We start from the raw sequence: 20,896 nt of genomic DNA on the forward strand, positions 1-20,896 counted from the left end.
GCTCATGGCAGGGGGGTTGGAACTAGATGTTCTTAAGGTCCTTTCCAACCCTAACCGTTCTATGATTCTATGATTCTATATTTGCCTTTTGAATCATAGCATGTTTTGGGTTGGAAGGGACCTTAAAGCTCATCCATGGGCAGACACACCTTTGACTAGACCAGGTTGCTCCAAGCTTCATCCAGCCTGACCTTTCGTACTGTACCAGAAGGATCTCTCATCCAATCTAGTCTGAGTTGGAAGTTTAGTTTTTCTCTTACTCTCATCTTTTTTCTAGGAGCTCTATTTACAAGACTTACCTAAAAGCCTTACCTAAAGACTCACCTAAAAGCCAGACTGTGCAGAACATCCTACAAACCCCTTAAATTTCAGTCAGTGTGAGTATTTTCCACAAGCTGACACATTAATTTGTCATGGTTGCAAGATTCATCTAAGCCAACTTGTTTATAAATTTATCTGCACACACAAATGCCTTCTCTAACAACTCAAATTGCACAGAGAAGTCAGGCAGGGACATTCTGTACCCAACACACCGAACAGCTTGTCCTTAGCTTTCAGAAAGGGATTAAGGTTTGGTAAGACTTTCTGCTATTGCTTAAGTCTGAAATGCTTCAGGAGGACGCATGCAGAGCTTCTGAGCGTCCCTATGCCACCCTGGAGCTGGTCCATGCAGATGACAAGGCACTTACCTGTTGCAAAGCTCCATCTCCGTTATGATAATCTCTTGGACGTGCCAGAAGACATCAGCTTTTGCAGATGACTTCTTCCCATCTTTTGGGCAGTGACCGACACAAATGGCTGCAATATCCCCAACGTTCTTTGAAGAGAACTGAAATGTGTCTGTTGCACCCCTACAGGAACAGGGAACAGTTTCAGTTAGCACCTTGAAGGCTGGCAGTGAGTTGTCTCATGTGGACATTAAGTAATTTGCGCAAGGCTACGGAAGACAGAAGATAAACATTCATATAAAGTCATTTGATTTAGCTCACAATCATTCAACACAAAGTATAATTTCCATATATAAATTTAGTATTTTCTCTGATTAGTGGTGACACTTCAAATTGTTGCCACTAGGACTTTCCAGGATAAACTCGAGCTGTTCTACGTACAAAATTTGCCTCATTATAGATAAAGCTGAAGAATGATTAATTTCCTCTCAAGGACTTACTCATTCATCCTTGACAGATACTGTATCTGTTACACATCTACCCACCATAGCTGTTTTAAATTTGCTAGTTCATCTACCCTTCCTGAAGCTCAGCTTGAAAAGAGTTTAGAGAAACAATAGGTCTCTGTCAAACTCTTGGCTGGCTCCCTGTCCTATTCCTGACGTGTCTATTAGGTTTATCTGCTTGGACTGGCCCTTATTCCAGCCTGCCTCCAAGGACAGGCTGTGATGAATACTTTGGAAAGTTGTGTCTTCAACTCCACCATAAACATCAGCAACTTAAGGTCAGGAGTAAGCTCTTCCCAGTCTTTCTTGTTTCACATGAAATCATGAAAGCAGGTCAAGGGAGGGGATTCTGCACCTCTGCTGTACTCTGGGGAAACCCCCTCCTTCAGTCCTGATGCAGCTCTGGGACAACAACACAAGAGTGATGTGGAACTGCTGGAGTGAGTCCAGAGGAGGCCACAGAGATGGTGCAAGGGCTGGAGTAGCTCTGCTCTGGAGCCAGGCTGAGAGAGCTGGGCTGGGTCAGCCTGGAAAAGAGAAGGCTCCTCAAGGGAGACCTTAGAGCAACTCCAGTGCCTAAAGGGGCTACAAGAAACCTGGAGAGGGGCTTTGGACAAGGGCCTGTTGGGGCAGGACAAGGGGAATGGCTTTAACCAGCCAGGGGGGAGGTTGAGATGAGCTCTTAAGCAGAAGTTCTTCCCTGTGTGGGTGCTGAGGCGCTGGCACAGGGTGCCCGGAGAAGCTGTGGCTGCCCCATCCCTGGCAGTGTTCAAGGCCAGGTTGGATGGGGCTTGGAGCAACCTGGTCTTGTGGAAGGTGTCCCTGCCTGTGGCGGGGGGTTGGAAATGGATGTGCTTTAAGGTCCCTTCCAGCACAAAATACAGAATCACAGAATCATAGAACAGTGAAAGTTGGAAAAGACCTTATAATTATCTAGTTCTATGATTATATGAAATCTCAGTCATTCATATTGAACTCCACATCAGTTATAATTTCATCTTCCTTTATAGAACCACAAGAAAAACCTTTCTTCTCTGCAAAGCAACAGAACATGAGCAGCGTTGATGACTTTGAAGACATTTCCATCTCCTAAGGGCATGCTGTGTCCTTAAACAAAGTAGGAAACCCATCTCACATCTGGAGCACTGTGGTCCCACACAGGAGAAGGGATTTGCCCCATGTTCCGTAAATGTGCCCCCAGCTCATCTGCACACAAAGCTGATACTCTGCTTTCCTCACACGACAGTGATTTTTCAGCCGTACTCCCCAGATTCATCTGGGAAGTCAAATCTGAGCATCTCTGGCAGCATTTAGCCTCCAACTATTTTTACTTTCTCTCTGATTCCCTCTGCCCGTATGATGCTGTAAAAGGAATTAAAAACACCTCCAGCTTCCTTCTGCTCCTCCCAGCTCAAAACCACACAGCCTCCCCCAGGGCTTGCTAGGAGTCTGATTGTATTTGCTAATACAAAGGACACACGCACACACATAATCTACATTTCCTATTACAGATGTCTTTTTCTTATGATTTTAAACCTGCTCTGTGTCTGCCCACAAGAAACTGATTTTACATCTTCCTTTTAGTACAGGTGAGAAGCCACTAAACATTTGGGAAGGGGGGATGCAAAACAACACAGCACAAACACAACCCTGTAAACTATCCTGGAGAAGACGTAGTGTTTGTGGAATACATGCAACTGTTCTTTTAGCCCACCATCCTGTCCTACTACCTTTCAAATCTCCTTTTCTTGGAGGAGTTTTCCATAAGGAATTCTTTGGAGCGGCCCAGCTTTCCTTCTAGGATGATCCAGATGTTTTCCTTTGTTTCTGCATCCTCTCTGTCACTTGTTACTGTGACAATCTCATAGGCTTTAAAGCATAATTAGCACACACGTTAAACAGAAAAGGAAGAGCAGATGGTCAGAAAGATCTCTTCATTTAGCTGTCACTTTGCTTAAAAACTCTTTTCCTAATATTTATCACAGCATCCAAGAAAGCAATTGCGAAATAAGGATGGAACCAAGCTGAAATCTGTGGGACTTTTGACTTCTACATGCTTTGGATTTCATGCAGGGATAGAGTACATGAAAAACATTAGTACTGCTCAATCAGCTTGCAAGCGTAGATGTAGCAGCTCTTGAACAAGCTGTGCCCAGCTCCCTGCTGTGCTAAGCACTCCTTTTTCAACACAGCTCAAATCCTAAAGTTTTTGTGCCATGATCCTAACAAGGACAGTGAGGGTATGCATGTACCCAACCGGATGTGCTCATGTGCTGTGGTGGCATGTAAGTACCCAAAATGGCAAACACAAGGCTGATTTTTCACAGGGGCAGAGTGAAATCACATTGAAAGAATGTGATTATTGACTCTCCAGCACTCCTAGAAGAAGAGCACTGCGGTGCAGGAGCTACTGGAATGCACCGTGCCTATTATCAGTGCAGCTAAATAACTCTTGATCATTTACTCGCTCACCACATTAGAAACCAGTGTAATACCTTGGATCCAGGGAAATTGCCCAGATCAGACCCAAGGCTATGGGGTGTTTAGCTCAGCCATCATGTTCAGCTGGGATACTTGAGCTAGTAGCCCAGAACATGTTAAGGAAGAAGCTGGAGCAATTTTACCTAGAAAGCTTTCAGGGTTGAACTTATCTTCCACCTTAAAGACTCAAACCCGTTATATCTAATGAGACCATAAGCATGTGTCTTAATGCTTATGCTTATGGCTTACTGCTGGATTGAACTGCTGCAGATGGACCCTTCTTAGGTTTCAACCCAGAAAGGGGTGTTTTTCTTCCTCATAAATCCTGATTTGTTTCTTTCTTATCACAGCACTGCACTTTTGAACTAGAGTATCTTAAATAACCCAACCCTTAAATCCTGCAAACACTAACACCTACTGCATGGGAACCCTTACTGGAGGGACTTGCAAGAGACGTGGTCCTATGGCCTCTGCAGTCCCTCAGCAAATGCCACAAGTCAACTCTAAACCTACCAGTGCGCTCCTTCAGTTCCAGGATGTCATTATTGGCACAAGCCAGCTCCCTTATCAGCTGCCCATCATCTTCACCTTTAGCCAGCCAGCGATCACACTGAAAGCGAAATGTCTTGTCTGTGGCAGAGTCCATCACATCAATATATTCCAAGTGCCAACCTGGTGCGATTCCTAGTAAAACAACAGATTAAAAAAGACTTGGATACTTTCACATATCTTGGGCAAGGAAGTGAGATGCCTCTCCTTGGTAGCACCCTCCTGGTGCTAGAAATCATAGAATCACAGACTGGTTTGGGTTGGAAGGAACTTCAAAGATCATCTAGTTCCAATCCCGCTGCTACGGGCAGGTACATCTTCCACTGGATCATTCTGTCACCAAAACTAATGTTGACTTGCTCAAGACCATAACCTGATCCCTTTTCTATACTCAGGCCATGCTTTTGAGGGTGTCACTGGCTTTTGATCACGTCTAAGGGTGTTGGAGAATGGTCTTGGATAAGCTAGGTTTAAGCTCTCTGCATAAGGGACAATCACTTGTCCTTACCCAGCACTTTGCATGGGACTGGACTTCTGCAATACCAGTAGCAGCAGCAGTAAGCAGTGCGTAGGGAGAACCTGGGGCTTGTGCCTGCTGTCAGCATACCAACACAGGATCTATCCCAGGAAGAAGCACTGCTGGGGCTTAGGTACAACAAACCCTTTCAAAGCTCCAGGGAAATTAAGGCCCTGCAGAACTGTTTGCCTGAGCCAGCAGAATGAAATCTCCTGGAAATCAGAAGGTTTGGGGGCAAAAGTTAATGGAGCAGCTTCTGTCACGGAAACTGCAATTGGTTCTTCCTTCCATTTTAAGGGAAACATGAAAATTTAAATCCAAAAGAAAGATATGAATTCATGTTCCAATTAACCTCTACTCCTCCACCACATGTGTCTGTAGCTATTAAAAAAGACACAGCAGTGTATGTGTGGTTTGTGGTGGTCCCTTCATGTTTTAGAGTGCTAGTTGGGCACAAGCTGTAGGGTTTAGTGTCTTTTCTTGTGGCCTGTATTACCCCCAAACCCTTCGTACTTGGATTTGAAGGTCAGAAGGTAAATTACAACTTGCTCCTTTGACCCTACTAGCTAACACATGCAAGGAAATTACCCATGCTATCCTGACTTTGTCAGCCAACCAGGGTGAATCAGTAATTCTTGGACTGAATATTAACATGGGACAGACTAAAGTGGTGGATGCTGCAGCAGGAGACCACCAAATCACCAAACTTTGCCTTGGGACCTTCTTAAACCATGACAAGCTTCCTTTCAGTTTTCTATTTTACTTTTTTATTTTCCCCAGTGGAAAAGAAACTTGTAAATTAAGAAAAGAGCTTTTTTGAACATTTTCCTGATTTCTTGGTTGAAATACAAGAAGCTCTTGTTGAGGTTGGGGAAGGACAAGAGGTTCTGACAATTCTACTTACAAGTCCTGTTATTAGTCAGACAAAGAAATGTGATGCTCATGATGAAAAGATGTCTTTGACTTATTTACATCCCAAAGAAATTAAACAGCTTTTGCTCTTCCAAGAACTCAGTGCCATATGCCTACTTCCTTACTTTGCAAATATTAATCTTCTGTAGCCCTGAAATAAAATGATGGCACCTTTCTAATTTATGTCAACAAATTATCCAGTGGACTGAGATCCCTCCACACTATGTGTTGGCAGATCTCTACCAGCCTCACAGCCATTTCTGTTTCGTACTTCGGCTTCCAGAACCTTCTTCAAGCTAGGAAATTAGCTGGTACCAAGCACAGACCTCAACCAAAGACACCACTTGACCCTTACATTTTGGGGTCATGAAACTGCAGAATCACTGTGGCTGGAAGGGACCTCTGGAGAACATCTAGTCAAACTGCCTGCTTAGAATAACCTTAGCTAAAGCAAGTTGTTCCAATCCAGTTTTGAACATCTCTATGGACTGAGACTCCACAACCTCTCTGGGCAACCTGTGGCAGTGTTTGATTACCCACAAAGAGAAAAAAAAAGCTTTTTTGTTATGTTTAAATGGAATTTCCTATATTTCAAATAATGCTCATTGCCTCTTATCCTGTCACCAGGTGCTGGTGAGAAGAGTCTAGCTCCATCTTCTTATCGTCTTTACTCCACCCGTCCAATACTGGTACACATTGATAAGATCTTCCTGAGCCGTCCTTTCTTCAAGCTGAACTGCCCCAGGTAGTTCAGATGCTTCAACATCCAATAACAGATGCTCCAATTCCTTAATCACCTTTGCGGCCCTTCACTGGGCTCTCTCCAGTACATTCTTGTCCCTCTTGAATTGGGAGGACAGTGCCATGTGCCAGTGACAAGACCTGTACAAATACCACGGATCCAGATGGATGCACTACCAACATGAAAGACCTTCTCCAGGCTGTATCAGAAGGACGAAAGTCCTGAGCAGGGTTTTGGGGGTGGGATGGAATGAAGTACCAGTTTACTACCTCCTAGGCAGACCTTATCAAGTTCCCCAGAGCTCCCACCGTCCTCTACTTGGAGCAGCTTGCTCTTTGAGGCTGTATGGAAATGTATTCTAAGCATGTTGGCAGTGTCAGCTGTTAATCTTTTCGGTATGCTCATTTCCATTTAAGTTTAATGAACATCTCTGCAGCATATTCAGGAGGCTGCTCGGCTTCCACCAAAACTTTAGTTAAAACAGTACAGGATGAAAGAAAGAAAACATAATTCTCTAGAGAGAGAGACCAATGAATGCAGACTGGGATAGAATAAATCTGTGATTCTAGTCCTGTTGCCAGCAGTGAACAGCATGGCTTGGACAGGATCAGTGTTAAGCAGCAGTATCAGAAAGGAGAGTGAATAAGATGCACAAACCCTCCTCCCTCTTTTTCAGCCTGGTTGAGCATGCGCTCACCAGGAGAGCTGCAACAAAAACCTGCTCTTTTATCACAGGGAGAGGTGGGCCAGAGCTGACTCTCCACAATATGTTAGAGTTGAGGGAAAAGCAAGCACAAAGTGCAGCTTGTCCTGGTGTTCCCTGTGAAAGATGCATTTATCAGCTCTGGGCTATTTAAAGGGCAAGGTCTGGGCTCTGTCAGAGGGTTGACACTGCAAAGAAAATACCAACAGGGTGTCCCTTACAGCACAAGGGTACCTCAAACCAAAAAGCTTAGAAAAATGGTGTTATTGCCCCAAAGCAGCCTCCTGTTTGCTTTAAAGAAAAAATATTTTTCTCCCCTCTCACTAGAATTGGTCTTTCCTTTTTCCTGTTTTCCCTCCTAATGGTTAACAATTTAAATTAGGAGACCCAGAAGTTGTAGAAGTATCCCATGTCACTTTTCATTTCTCAAGAAAAGTGATTCATCCCAGGTGAATGCTGTACTGGGTATGTCCAGAGCAGCACACCTTCCCACCCTGTCCATGTCCCTTGGTACCAGGAATGGTGTCACATCAAGGGTTTCACTGCCACAGGATTTAACCTCATTTAAAAGATGATACGGAAATGAAAGGATTGGTTCAGGGCTAAAGAAACCATTCTGGTTTGCCAGCCAAGGTACTGTTTTACTCTTGTTTCAGACTGGGAAAAGATATATTTAATTTCTTTTTGCATCCATCTGGAATAAAAATGCACAGTCCAGAAATGTACAGAGTGTAAACGTGAGACTTTCCCTCTGCTGAGCTGGCTCTGTGTGCACATCAGTGGAAGGAAAAGAAACCATGTTTGCAGAATCACTTTTCAGGTATGAAATCCTGGTGTCACAATATTACCCTGTTTACACCTTATCTTCCTGTGTGGCTTCAGCAGTGCAATGGACTCAGAGACATTATAGCATCTATGAAACAACAGGAAAGGAAACTATATAGTATACAGATGTAACCCAGAGGCATCAAATCCTCAGCACAAGCTGGTTTATGGAGTAGGCAGCAGTGCAGGACTGAGGAAGAGGAGCCAGAAAAGTGATATGGATGTAGCAGGGCTAGAAGGAACTAACCTAGGCCCTGTCCACTGCTCACACAGCCTGAAAGAACCTCCGCAGCAATGGGTCATCAGCCTTTCCCCTGGATATCACTAGATAGTGGATGCTAATCACAGAATCCCGGACTGTTTTGTATTGGAAGGGACCTTAAAGCTCATCCAGTTCCAACACCCTGCCATGGGCAGGGACACCTTCCACTACACCAGGTTGCTCCAAGCCCCTGTATCCAACCTGGCCTTGAACACAGCCAGGGATGGGGCAGCCCCAACTTCTCTGGGCACCCTGTGCCAGCACCTCACCACCATCACGGGGAAGATCTTCTGCCTTATATTTAATCTAAATCTACCCTCCTGCTCCACCATGAAAGTCACAGCTGCTCCATCATTCAACTTCCGATTCTGCAGAAGAGCCAGAACAGATCTGTTTGTGTCCCATTGGCACCTCAATCAACAGCACCAGGACAAGGGCTCAGGAACAAATCAACTACACAAAGGCTTTGGACAATATGGTGGGCTTTTCTGCAGTGACCCCAGTACAAACTAGGACTGTTACTTTTGTCTCCATTACTGCTTTGGGGCAGAGAGGTAGAAATAGCACATATCTGAGCAGTTTCTGCTTGATTATTCAGGTCTCAGTCTTTATAACAATATGACCACCACTGTGCCTTTGTAGAAGATCCCCTCTCACCATAACAAGTGTTCAATGTTCTTAACAAAAGGTACTTCACTCCAGGCCTGTTTTGCTGCCATCGAAATCCCCAGCAGCAAACCTGCCCTAATAAAACCTGTGGCTGTGCCACATAGACTCCTTAATGGTCCACAGCTGGAAGTGACATTTTCAATAGCATGAAAAACATTTCAAATGTAATTAGAGGAGGAGAAGAGCTTTGGGGAAAACAGAATCATTTTGCTTGCTTGGCTCTGTATAATTTAGTGTCATGAAGGGAGATGTATTCTCTTCCCCAAGTATTCTTATGTAAAAGAGCAGTTATTTATCCCATTTATCCTCCTTTCTCAAAAGAGTCTAAGCTGACATCTGGGTGATGGTGGTCAAGGACCCTCTGTGTGTATCTGAAAGGACCATCTTGACTTTTTACGAGGTGATGATGAAAGCCTGTGCTTTCCCGATGTAAGACAGACAGGTTGGATTGTAAGCTCCTTGTCCTGTATTTCTGCAGTGATTTGAACAGTCAAGTCTGAATTTAGAAGTAGTAGATGTAACACAGATAATGACATTACTGCTTCATTAAACTAAAACCTCAACTTGCAGCACCACAAGTTTCCTTTGCCCCTCTTGGGGGACAGCACCTCTTCCCCCAGCCTATATTCACCCTTTAATTATTAAGCTGTTCTGACACATGCAGAAACTTGAAAGGATGGGAGAAAAAGAATGAGATTGAACCGAGTCTCATGCATTCACCACTCACCAGGCATCTAGTCCTTTGCTTTGTGTTACTGAACATTAACTATTCCTTCCAAAGTGAAAGATGGCGGGGTCAAATCTTTGCTGCCAGAACCATATCCAGGCTTGGATACATACATGTCCATGGAAGCTAAACTGTCTCCACTCTTTGCAGCTATATTTATTGACTTTCTCCTCTATCCTTTTATCTATCTATAGCAGGTCCTTTTTGGTTTGGTTTGAACGCAGTGGATGCCTCATCAAGAATAATAGTTGTCATTGCTGTTACTTATGTTCCCATGGGAGTAAAAGAAAAATATTTCTTGGGACATTGGCTGCTCATGGGCCAGTGAAGAATTGTTGTTGCCTAGCCACTCACAGCCATCAACCAGCTCTGATCAGCCCCCTAATTGCAGTATTTTAGTTTCCACATCTTCTGAAACATAAAGTAATGACCATTGCAAAGACAGTTCATCAGCCTTGCATCCTCTGACATTATTTATACCCTGCCTGGTTAGATGACCATCCATCCCTAACCTCCACCACACAAGACATCACCCAGAAAGTGGTGGGAGCTTTGATAGCAGCATCGGATCACTAGAAATGGAGCGTTAATTGTGAGGTGTTAAAATCATAGCATCTAGCTGTGCACCAGTACATCTCAAAACACTCGAAGAAGGTGAATAATTTTTATCTCTAATTTACATAATTGAAAATGAGGTACAGGGATGTGATTTACGCAAGGTCATTCTGCAGGCCAGTGGCAGAATAAAAATAGATCCATTCTGTGTATCTCTCCTTTAGGATAGTGCTGGTTCACACTAGAGCATTTCTCATCAGAGCACACAAGCAATGCAAAACCTCTCACAACCTTTGACAAAGTAAAAGCTTAACACTTGGGACAGTTTTAGAAAATAGGTCCCTGTCCCTCCTCCTCTGTTCTCTGTGTAACTTACACAGTCCGGGATCTGACTCAAAACCACTCATAAATTACTCTCAGACACCACACCACCCCCCCTTCTTACAGATAAACTACTCCTGTGCAAAAACACTTAACAGCTCAGAGTGAAGATATAGCAGTTTCTCAGATTATATTCTTGCGATTGAAGCATATTTTGTGTTTTATTGAGACATACTTACTGCAAAAGCATTTAAGAAGGTTGCAATTTTTCCCCAAAAGATGCAAAGGAGACTTGCAGAAAAAAGAAGCTTTTGCGGAATTGTTGATTCTACAGCTGTACCTGGTCTTTGGGGCTCTTCTACTCTGTAGTAAAGGGTTCTGCAGTTACAGGAAATTGAGAAGAAATGAATGACTGCACAAGGTCAACACTGCAGTCTTGACCTTCTCTCCAAGTCTGTTTTTTGTTTGCTTACATCTTTTTCTTTTGTTCCTTACTTTATGTCAAATCTGGACTGTGAGATACCTGAAGTGTCTTCTGCTTCTGCTGTAATGCCTGTAGCACATCTTTGTGACAGGAATGTTGAATGTAAGGAAAAAAAACTACCACTTCAGAGGGAGGAAGGTGCATGGTATGTAAAGACTTTGTGGGTCAGTGCTGGGGTGTGCCCTTACAAAGGGCTAAAAATGTAGATCTTTAGGTTTCTTTTAATAATTTATGACCTACAAGTGCCCAAAAGAATTTAAATCATGTCTGTGAATTGCACAAATATATCTCTGGAAAGGCCATGCGCTATGAGTTCAGTGCCTGGGCAATTTAAGATCTGATCCAAGATACTGCTCTTCAAAAAGGTGGTTCCTTCAAAGAAAAAAAAGGAGTATGCCTTTATGGTTTCTGACTTGGGTCCAGATCAAATAAGTGGAATTAGATACTTTCTTAATTTGGAGAGCCACCAGAAAGGAGTCACTGGGACAGTTATGCTATTTGAAACTCAATTAGATGATGTAACAGCAGTGGTGTAATTGAGAGAAGGGCCCTGTTGAGGCAAAGATGTTGGCCTGAATAACCTTGTTATTTACTTCTGTCTTTGCTGCTATACACAGAGAAGTCTGGTTTACCCATACTTAGACTCTTCCTGGCTTCCCTTGTCTGATGGCAACTGAGATAATCAAGAATCTGAAATTAATGAGTTTAGAAAGACTGCTTGTCATCTGGGTTCAAATCTACTCAGGCAGATGAGGGAGCTAAATCCAGATTTCCTATATGTCCTTGGAGATATATCTCTGCAAGAAGAAAAAGGAAAAAAAAAATGGTTTTCTAGGTAAATAATTCCATTACTGAGATACTGAGAAAACTTTAAGCCATTATTCCAGAATGGTGATTTAGTTCTTAAACCAGAGAAAAAATTGAGGCCTATATTTAGAAACCCAGCGTATCTACAGACCTACAGATACTGATCTTGCATAAATGTAGAAGTAAATTAACTGAGATATGAAAAAATACGTAATGTCTATCTGAGATCAGGAGATGGGGAGTCTGGAAACGATTAAATTTGCTCAGGGATTCTAAATATACTAGGTTGAACATCAGTATCTAAAAGCAAACAGAGGCAAGCTAAAAAGATGTGGAGCAAAGCTTGAAACTAATTTTCATTTACGGCGATTCATTGTCACCAGACTCTCACAGGTGAGCTCTAAACAGCTAAAAAACCAGGAACAAGTTTCTTAAAGTTGCAGTTGTGAAGTCTCTAAACCGCCTGTTTTCAAATGAGTGCCTAGTTCCTGCCTAATCAATTTTACTGAAGTCAGAGGAATTATATGGGGGTTTCATTCCTCCTTTATATCTCATAGGGAGATGCCATTCAGCAGTTTTGTGGGGAAAATGGCATTTAAAAGCATTGAAGTGGGACCATAAAATCGACATGTTTTCCAGAGGAGACAAACACACTGTTTGTGATTTAAAAACCTTCCAACAGCCTTTGGCATTGCAATTACGGCTTCTTCAAATCTCAATACCCTTCTGCAGTCAGATTTCAGTGAGAAGAGAAACAAAAGTGGCATGTGAGATGAGAGCAAAGCCACTGCAGCAAAACTTCGTAGTGAGGATGGAATATGGAGCTGGACTTCATGTCAAAGCAGCCACCTTGGACAAGCCATTTAAATGTATTTTGTTCTGAAATGGGAGCAGTTTGGTTGACTTCTTGCTGGGATTAGGTGATGTTTGAATGGAAATAGAGTTAGTAGTTCCCTGAACTAGCCCTGAACTAGTGCTAAATGCATCTAATCTGAGTGAAAACAGAATGATGCTGTAACTGAGGCTGATTACTAAGAATGTTAGGAAAAGAACATCAACTATGTTCCAAGCATTCAGCATGTATGTATCCTTCCAGTACCTAAAGGGAGCCTACAAGAAATAGAGAGAGAGTCTTTTATAAAGGCCTGTAGGGACAGGACAAGGGGAATGGCTTTGACCTGCCAGAGGGGAGATTGAAATGAGATCTGAGGCAGAAGTTCTTCCCTGTGAGGGTAGTGAGATGCTGGCACAGGGTGCCCAGAGAAGCTGTGACTGCCCCATCCCTGGCAGTGTTCAAGGCCAGGTTGGGGGCTGGGAGCACCCTGGGGTAGTGGAAGGTTTCCCTGCCTGTGGCAGGGGGTTGGAACTGGATGTGCTTTAAGGTCGCTTGCAACCCAAACCAGTCTGTGAGTCTATGATTGTATGCAGGAGCAGCAGGATAGGCCAGTGTGAGGCTGTCTTCCACAGACCATTGACAGAAAACTGTTTAGTTCTTAGAAAAAAAACCAACCCAAAACTAAGGAAAGAATGATCAACATCTGATGCCTCTAAGTAATGGTAAATACAAGCACATTTTTATTTAATACCCGAAGTCTCCCAAGCATCTGACAAAAACCATACACAACCCTTGACCCCTGACCCCGCTACTCCTTTCCAGAACATACAGCCAGGAGTTTCTAACCAGTGGCACAGCCAATTCACGTAAACCATATAAAGAGAGCAGGCATATATGCAAAGGCTAGCTATACCCTGGGATCCCAGCAGTAATAAATACTTTACCCACCCAACAAACTGTCATGCTGCATTGTGCAAAGTTTTAGGTAGGATATGTCTGCTGCATGACTAATGCAAGAACAATGAAGACAACATATGTTATAATTTAAAATACAGTTCTCTTTCTTTCTAGGGGGGAAAAACAAGTACATTTTTGTTGAGCAAAATCTGATCATGTTGTTTGTCCAAGGCTTAACCCTGCAGTCAACTAGGTCTGGTAAAAGCCTTATTGACTTTTGTTTATAAAAGGAAACCAGTGATACGAGGGTAATAAGGGAAGAGAGTTGCAATATGTATTTATATTTATATTTCAGGTTCTAGACACATAGTTTACTATTTTAGCAGACTTGTGGTGGCTATCTGAGTAGATGGTCTTAGCCCATAGCAAATTTAAACTAATTGAACCTATTTACTGCTTAGCCTAAGGCTAAACTCTGTTTCTTCCCTTTGCCTCTAACCAAGAGTGTGTTGCTAGTCGTTACCATAGCACAGCTGCAAGGTGGATACTTCCCAACCTGCATCAATATCATCATCAGTGGCATGGAGAAGTTAAATCCTGGTCACTTGTGCAAGAAGGAAAAGGCAGCAAAACCACACAGATTAACAGGATTTGCTTGTCACTCAGCAAAGAGCAGACCCATGGGACTCATTGCCACGGCTTACCATGGGTGCCAAATGTCTCTGGAGAGTCTGGATAAGCACTTGAATGAGAAAATACACTAGATAACCAGTTCATGACATGCCCAGAGCTATGCATAGTAAGATGCAGAGGACTGGGGAAGGATTGAGTATACACTCTTGCAATTCCTCCTTTTCTTTGGGCACCCAGTGATGCTGCTGTTGGAAACAGCTGCTGGGCTCAACAGGCCCTCAGCTGACGAAGTTCTCATCTCCTTACACCCCAGCCTGTCCACATGACTAAGCCCTATGGACGAGCTCTGATCTGGTGGGTGCATTTCGTTTTGTTGGCATGACCCATCACTGGGGTACCAAGATGTGATTTGAGGAAAGTGTTCTTTTTGTATGCATTTAGCTAGTGATGAATTTGGAAACGAATCTTCAAGTCTGTATTTATTTCTTCCTGCTCTCAGGACATCCGAACTAGCCTTGTAACTACAGAGATGCTTGTTTGCTGAGCTTAAACTCTAGTATTTTTATAGCCCTTTCTATTTCTGTATCTAAACTGAAGATTCAAAGAAGCATTTTGGCAACCAAAATCAGGTAAAAACAGTGCCCTGACTGCATTAAGCACCGGCTGTATAACATGATATTGCAGAGGTTAAGCAACTGAATTGTCTTTCATTGTGAGAGTGATAAATGGGAGCAAAGTTTGCAGTGGCTGGGAATAAACAGTCATGTTAGGTGGATGGGTTTTTTCCCCATATTTCACAATAGATGGAGGCTACAATAAGGTTTCCTTTCTTTTTACTTTTTACTTTTTTAAATAAAAATAAGGGGGCAAACTTTCAGTGGGAGAGTCTGATCCAGAGGTAGTATCTTCCATTAATGTTGCATGTGATTCAGCCTTCTCCCATCGGCCATGACTTGCAGAGGTCAAGAAGATGGTGGCCAGGATCTATCCATACTGACATATAACCCCTGCCCAGCCGTAAACCAGCTGCCTCAGTACAATCAGACAACAACTGGCTAGTCCTGCTGTCATTCCTCCCAGGACTTTGATAAATACTACTGCCAAAATCGCCTTGTTAACACTGACCCAAGTGGGTCTGTGAGAGCTATAAAGCTTCACATCTGGGCTGCAGCAAGGTCCTGCCACTAGCAAGGAAGTCACCAATAATCTCTTTTAGATAGAGATGTGATGAGATGTCATCACAGCAGTGAGTGATGCATTTGTTGCAAGATGCTGCTTGGTGCCTGAATAATAACACCAATGGCTATGACAGCGGTATCGAGTGCTGCTGTTTGTGAAACACATCAGGGTGTTCAGCAGCAAGGAAATGTCAGAATCTCTCTTGGCAGGGCAATGCAAGCTCACTGGCTGATATAGTGATTTTAATAAAGACAGACACAGATCTTTATTTCCATCTTCTAAAGCTCACTATGTTATGCCAGGCTGCAATACCCCATGTGTCGGTGTCAGGCTGATAGTATTAAATTGCTAAAGAAGTGCCATACCAGCCTGCGAAAAAAGGTATTGCACTAAAAGAGCCAGCAAATGGCTTTGCTTTGGAAGAGCTGTTATCTGTACTGCTGCAGTGGCTATAAGCTCAGACTGAAGCTGTGGACCCATTAGAGTAGACACCACACCAGCATGAACGGAGAAGGTCTCTATAACAGGGTGTGTCTAGGCAAGCAAACTAGGACACAGTATCCAGGTAAGATCCTTGAGATTACTCAGCCTGCAGAAGAGTGCCCTCAGCCTGCCTTATGTCCACAGAGGAGGTGCTTTAATTGAAAACATTGTCCCGACCTCTCCTGCCCCACAGGTCGCTGCCCTGACCTTTATTGTCATGCCAGATCCGAACTTTGCAGAGATCTCCTAGGCTCAGCATGTCTGAGAAGCTGAATTCATCCATCTGGTTCCTTTCAAACTTGTTAGACTTGTTGGACTCCTTCAAAGCCAGGGTCCCACTGTCCCCGTTCTCCCCAAACAGGATCAAGGACACGTTGGCATCGGTACCCGCTCCTGGAAGGAGAGAGCAAGGCACATGGTCAGCAGCTTGCCTGCCATACAGAGCTGACACCCAGCCCCCAGATGGTAGAAACGGAGGCAGTAAAAGCAGGCTGGAAGAGGCTGCACTGCTGTTCAGGTTTATCTGGGCACAGCCAATGAATTTCACTGAATTTGTACAGGATCCTGCAAGGAGTACACTCCATGGTAAATAACAAGCCAGCCCTTTCAGCCCATCCATCAAATACAGCTGGAATGCTTCCCCTTTGCATTCAGGGAATGGTGACTATGATGGTTAGCAGTAGCAATAGGAAGCAGGAGTATCTGCTCCTGACGGAGCACTGTGTATCGCATCACTTTGCAGAGGATGTCAGTGTTGCCACTCCCATTTTTCCAAGGTGGCTTGGGAAGCAAAGTGACTAACCCAGCAACCTATGAAAGAGCATTAAAGAACATATTTTAATGTTTCTCTCTTCAAAGTGTTAGTACATGTTGTCCTGGGCTCCCACTGGGACACAGTCCTTTTTCTACACTGTGGTCCCACAGCTCCCTCCAAGCTGTTCTGTGTCACCCAGGACACTTCAGCTGGAGTCTGTCTTGTACTGCTCTCCTGCATAGCACAGGGCTTTGAAAGCTAAGTGCAGATCATCCCCTAAACCACTATGGCATCCTGTGGCCCACTTTTCCATTCCTATAGGTCTTCCTTCTATATTCTGGTTTCTCAAAATATTGCCCATTTTGCATTTAATGGAAAAAAATCTGTTTCTCATTCAATAGTTTCGTCCACCAACTCTCACTTTTTCTTACGTATATATTAGAAAAATAGTAATTTCTAAGATTATTACCTGATATTGACTTTTGTATGCCCATTACTCTCCATATTTTGCCACACAGAACAGCTATGCTGTCAATTTCCAAAGAATCGTGGAATCATAGAAAGGTTTAGGTCAGAAAGGACCTTACAGATCATCTAATTCCAACCCCTTCCCACGCATTCCCTGACTTTTGGAAAGTTTAGGGCCAATCCATCACCTGCAGTAACCGTACAAACATTTTAGCTTAAAGTGCTACAACACTTTACCTGGCATTATTTATAATTTGACCAAAATTTTTGCTTTTTATTTATTGATGTCATAATTACAAAAACAGATTTATAGAAAGAAATTTGATTCCACGTGGGAAGACACTCATTGCTGTCTCAGAACCAGAGCCCTTAAATTTAGGGAAAATAAAAATAAGATCATCAAGCTTAAAACTCTCTTACAAAGAAACTCAGCTTCTGCTGCTGTTGGTTAGGCAGCCCAGCTTTGAAAACTAGGTGCCTGCCAAGCCATTTCTTAATCAAGAGTATTGTAAATCCACTTTGGCCCACACGGGCTGTGTTTCCCACAGCTCCATTCACAACACAATGCAAAGACAAAGTTGGGGGCACTGAAAACTTCTTGAGAAAGCTACCACTTCTTGAGGGTAATTATTTGAATACAGAAATCAGGAAGAAATCACAACTCTTCTTATAGAAGGACTGAAAAAAGAATACTAAAAGGAAAATTAAAAAAGGGAAAAAAGAATCATACAGATAAAAGGTAAAGCAACATGTGGTGTCCATGTGAAAAAACTGCTTATGTTAAATTGGTGCTAATTTTCAGCAGTTCCCTGGGAAGGCCTTAAGAAGGAAGAGAAAGCGTCAGGGATTCAGGCAGTCCATTTGCTAGTGCCTTTTATGACCCTAAAGCTTGCTGAGGTGAGGAACAAAGCAAACTGAAGTCCATTTCAGTTTACTGGGAGCAGTCTCACAATTAATGCAAGGTCTCAAAAAGCACAGAACCAACTGTTTCTTAGCAAGACCATCCCCGCAGGAAGAAGCTTATGAAGGCCTCATGCTGTGACATTTACCTCACAAGCAATTAGCAGGAGAAGGGAATGAAAAGAACAGAGATTTCTGAATCGATGTACATTTCACCTATCTGGGTGTCTGATTTTTTTCTGTTGTTGTTATAAATTCCCAAAAACTGTCAGGCACGTTTAGGAACTGTAACAAACTTGACAAATGAAAAGATGAAGGTACCGCGGTTGCACATGCCTTAGCCAGCAATGAGTGCAATAGCTCATGGGTCAATCATGGGGTCTGCAGCACTGAACATCATCAACATCCTGAGCAATGACAGAGTGCATCCTCAGCAGATTTCCAGTTTAGGGGAGTGACTGACATGCTGAATGACAGAATTCCAACTCAGATGGACCCTGAGAAATTTGAGGACTGAGCAAGCGGAAATCCCGTGAGGTTTGTCAAGGTGAAATATAAAGTTCTGCATCTGGGGAGGAATAAATGCCGCATGTGTATGTGCTGAGGAGTTGAAGATGTCCCAAAGGCTATAGCAGTTAGTTACACTCACATTCAGGTTGAACCTGAGCTAACAGCAAGTTCTCAGTGGTTAGTGCAAAATGTATATTGGGCTTACATCAGGAGGAGCATGGCCAGCAGCTGAAGGGAAGATCTTACCTCCTTTGCCCAGCACTGAGAAGCCTATACTTAGCCAATGTCGCCAGTTTGAATTCCTGGATCATGGCAAGACACTGGGGAGGGCTCAGCCGATGGTTGCAGAGATGGGCAGGAGCTGAGGCACACAAGCCAGCTGAGGAGAAGCCAAGGAAGATGAGCTGGGGCAGGCGAAAAGGGCCCTTTGACCACATGGAAGAACAGTGATAACAGAGACAGAGTCATGTAGTGTGGAGATGTCAGACCATACCCCAGGCAGCCACAGCCACAAGTTGCTGGGGGGGTTCAGGGTGGGCATCAGGAAAAAAGTGTTTCCTAGTAGCATGGTTCAGGTTTGGATCAGGTGCCTGGGCAGGTGGTGGCATCATCATCCCTGGAGATGTCCAAGATTCCAGACAGAGCTGACTTGACCTAGTCTTGGCAACAGTCCTTTGAGCAGGAAAATGAATGAAATAACCTTCAGAGGCCCCTTTCAACAGAAGGTCTATGATTTTATTATTCTTACTGAGCAGGTGCATCATTTTTATACAAACTCTGGGCTTGAGTCACAGCCTTCTGAGACCAAAGAACGTCCTTCTTTTGACTCAAGAGAGGCTTAGATAAGGCACTAAGAACTGACACCAACTGTCCAAAATTATGTAATTTGTAGGCTGTAGCTGAGCTGACAACATACTAATTAACCTTATAACAGCAAAGATAAAACCGTTCTGCTTCATTAATGCTTGGAAAATGAGAAAGGGGTATTCTTTCTCCATGTAATTGCATTACCATGTGCATGCCTGCCTATAGAATACAGGAAGTTAGTGTAAATTAAAATTAACTAGCAAGGACATTTTTGAGCCATGGAAAAAGACATCAAGTAGTCTGGTTCTATCACAGCTGTGTCTGTGGGTCATACCTTGAAGAAAATAAGATTATGCTTTGCTTCTCTTGTAAGATCAAAAATAGATCAAGATCTTGGTTTTAATCACAGTTGTGTCTGCCATAACAACCTTTTCTCCCCATATCTATGGGGAGAGCTGCCATCTGAGCTACTTCTGAGGACCTCTGGATCTGACTTTTGAAAGAGAGGAGGTTTGACCACTGAAGGAGAGGAGCCTTCCCCTGGTGCAACTGGTGTGTTACATGATCATCCAAGCTGGAGGGCTTCTGGAAAGCCAAATTGTGACTTAAAGGTTTCTTTGAGGAAAAAGTAAAATGACACTGTTGTTGAATATGTGTGTATGATGAGGAGGAAATGGCTGATGTTTTCTAATTTGCTGCAGGACATTTTTTGTGGGATTAATTTTCCCAAGCTTTAGCTATCTAGCCTAACTTAATTGTGCTGGCTCTGTCTGAATCTGATGAAGAGAGACTGACAGAGACCCCCCAGAGGATGATCCAGACCACTCATTAAGATTCCTCTCCTGGATGAATTGACTAGACAGTCTAGACTAGAAGATAGTAAGACCAGAGTGACAGATACTTGAGACGAATTTTCTTCCTTTTTATCCACTTTCTTTTTTGTCTCAGTGCCTCTGATGCACCGAAAAGTTGAAAGCTATTGCAGAGGAAAACTTTAAACCTAGAAATAAACACGTCTGATTCTGTTCATTGTGGAGCATTGCTGTCCTGAGACAATGACAGTGTGTCAGGAGGTGATACAGTATGTTCAAACTAACAGTCAAGGATAAAATGTCTTTCTTCCTGAAGTGGTCCAACCAGGAGTATGGACTACATAATGTCCAAAGAGCAGAGATGGTTCATGACTTGTACCCTTTTTAGATAAGCTGGATAAAGTTCAGCATTATGTCAGTGTGCTGTGTGATCTAATCATAAACAGACTCTCTCAAAACTGCTTTTTCCTACTGGTTGTTACTGCTCTTAATGAAATAAAACGTTTCGTCATTAATACCTGCCAAGCTTCATTCAATGGGAAGGGCAGATCTGTCTGCTGTTCCTGTCATATTCTATTCTCCTCTCATTTCTATTTCCATCGACTTTGTGAGTTAGGGCTGGATTTCACGAAAAGGTCACAGGAAGACCTACCATTACACTAGATGGATTGCCAGATATATAAACAAATCTTCCTCTCTCTCGGGTTTTTTTGTGTATTTCGTTACATGTTTTTCAGACAAGCAGCAGGCAGAGAAGATAGATAAAAATGTTGAGGTGGCATGAAGACACTCTGCCAGGGGATTTTTACATTCTGAGATGAAATCTCACAAGCTGCATAAATTACTGGTAAATCCAGGAAAAAAAAAACCCACCATATATACGTGTATAT

At 43.2% G+C, this 20,896-nt stretch overlaps 1 protein-coding gene across 1 annotated transcript; it reads right to left on the reverse strand.

The window, feature by feature from the left end:
• Positions 1–689: 689 nt before the first annotated feature.
• On the reverse strand, positions 690–16,148 carry LOC104403894 (lipoxygenase homology domain-containing protein 1-like; the record flags this gene model as incomplete). Its single annotated transcript, XM_010012181.1, has 4 exons — positions 690–851; positions 2,905–3,043; positions 4,169–4,339; positions 15,963–16,148. Coding segments are annotated over 4 exons (658 nt in total), but the record flags the coding sequence as incomplete, so codon positions are not given.
• Positions 16,149–20,896: the final 4,748 nt, after the last annotated feature.

The sequence above is a fragment of the Nestor notabilis genome, unplaced genomic scaffold, assembly GCF_000696875.1.
Source record: "Nestor notabilis isolate BGI_N333 unplaced genomic scaffold, ASM69687v1 scaffold17583, whole genome shotgun sequence".
NCBI classification, from domain to species: Eukaryota; Metazoa; Chordata; class Aves; order Psittaciformes; family Psittacidae; genus Nestor; species Nestor notabilis.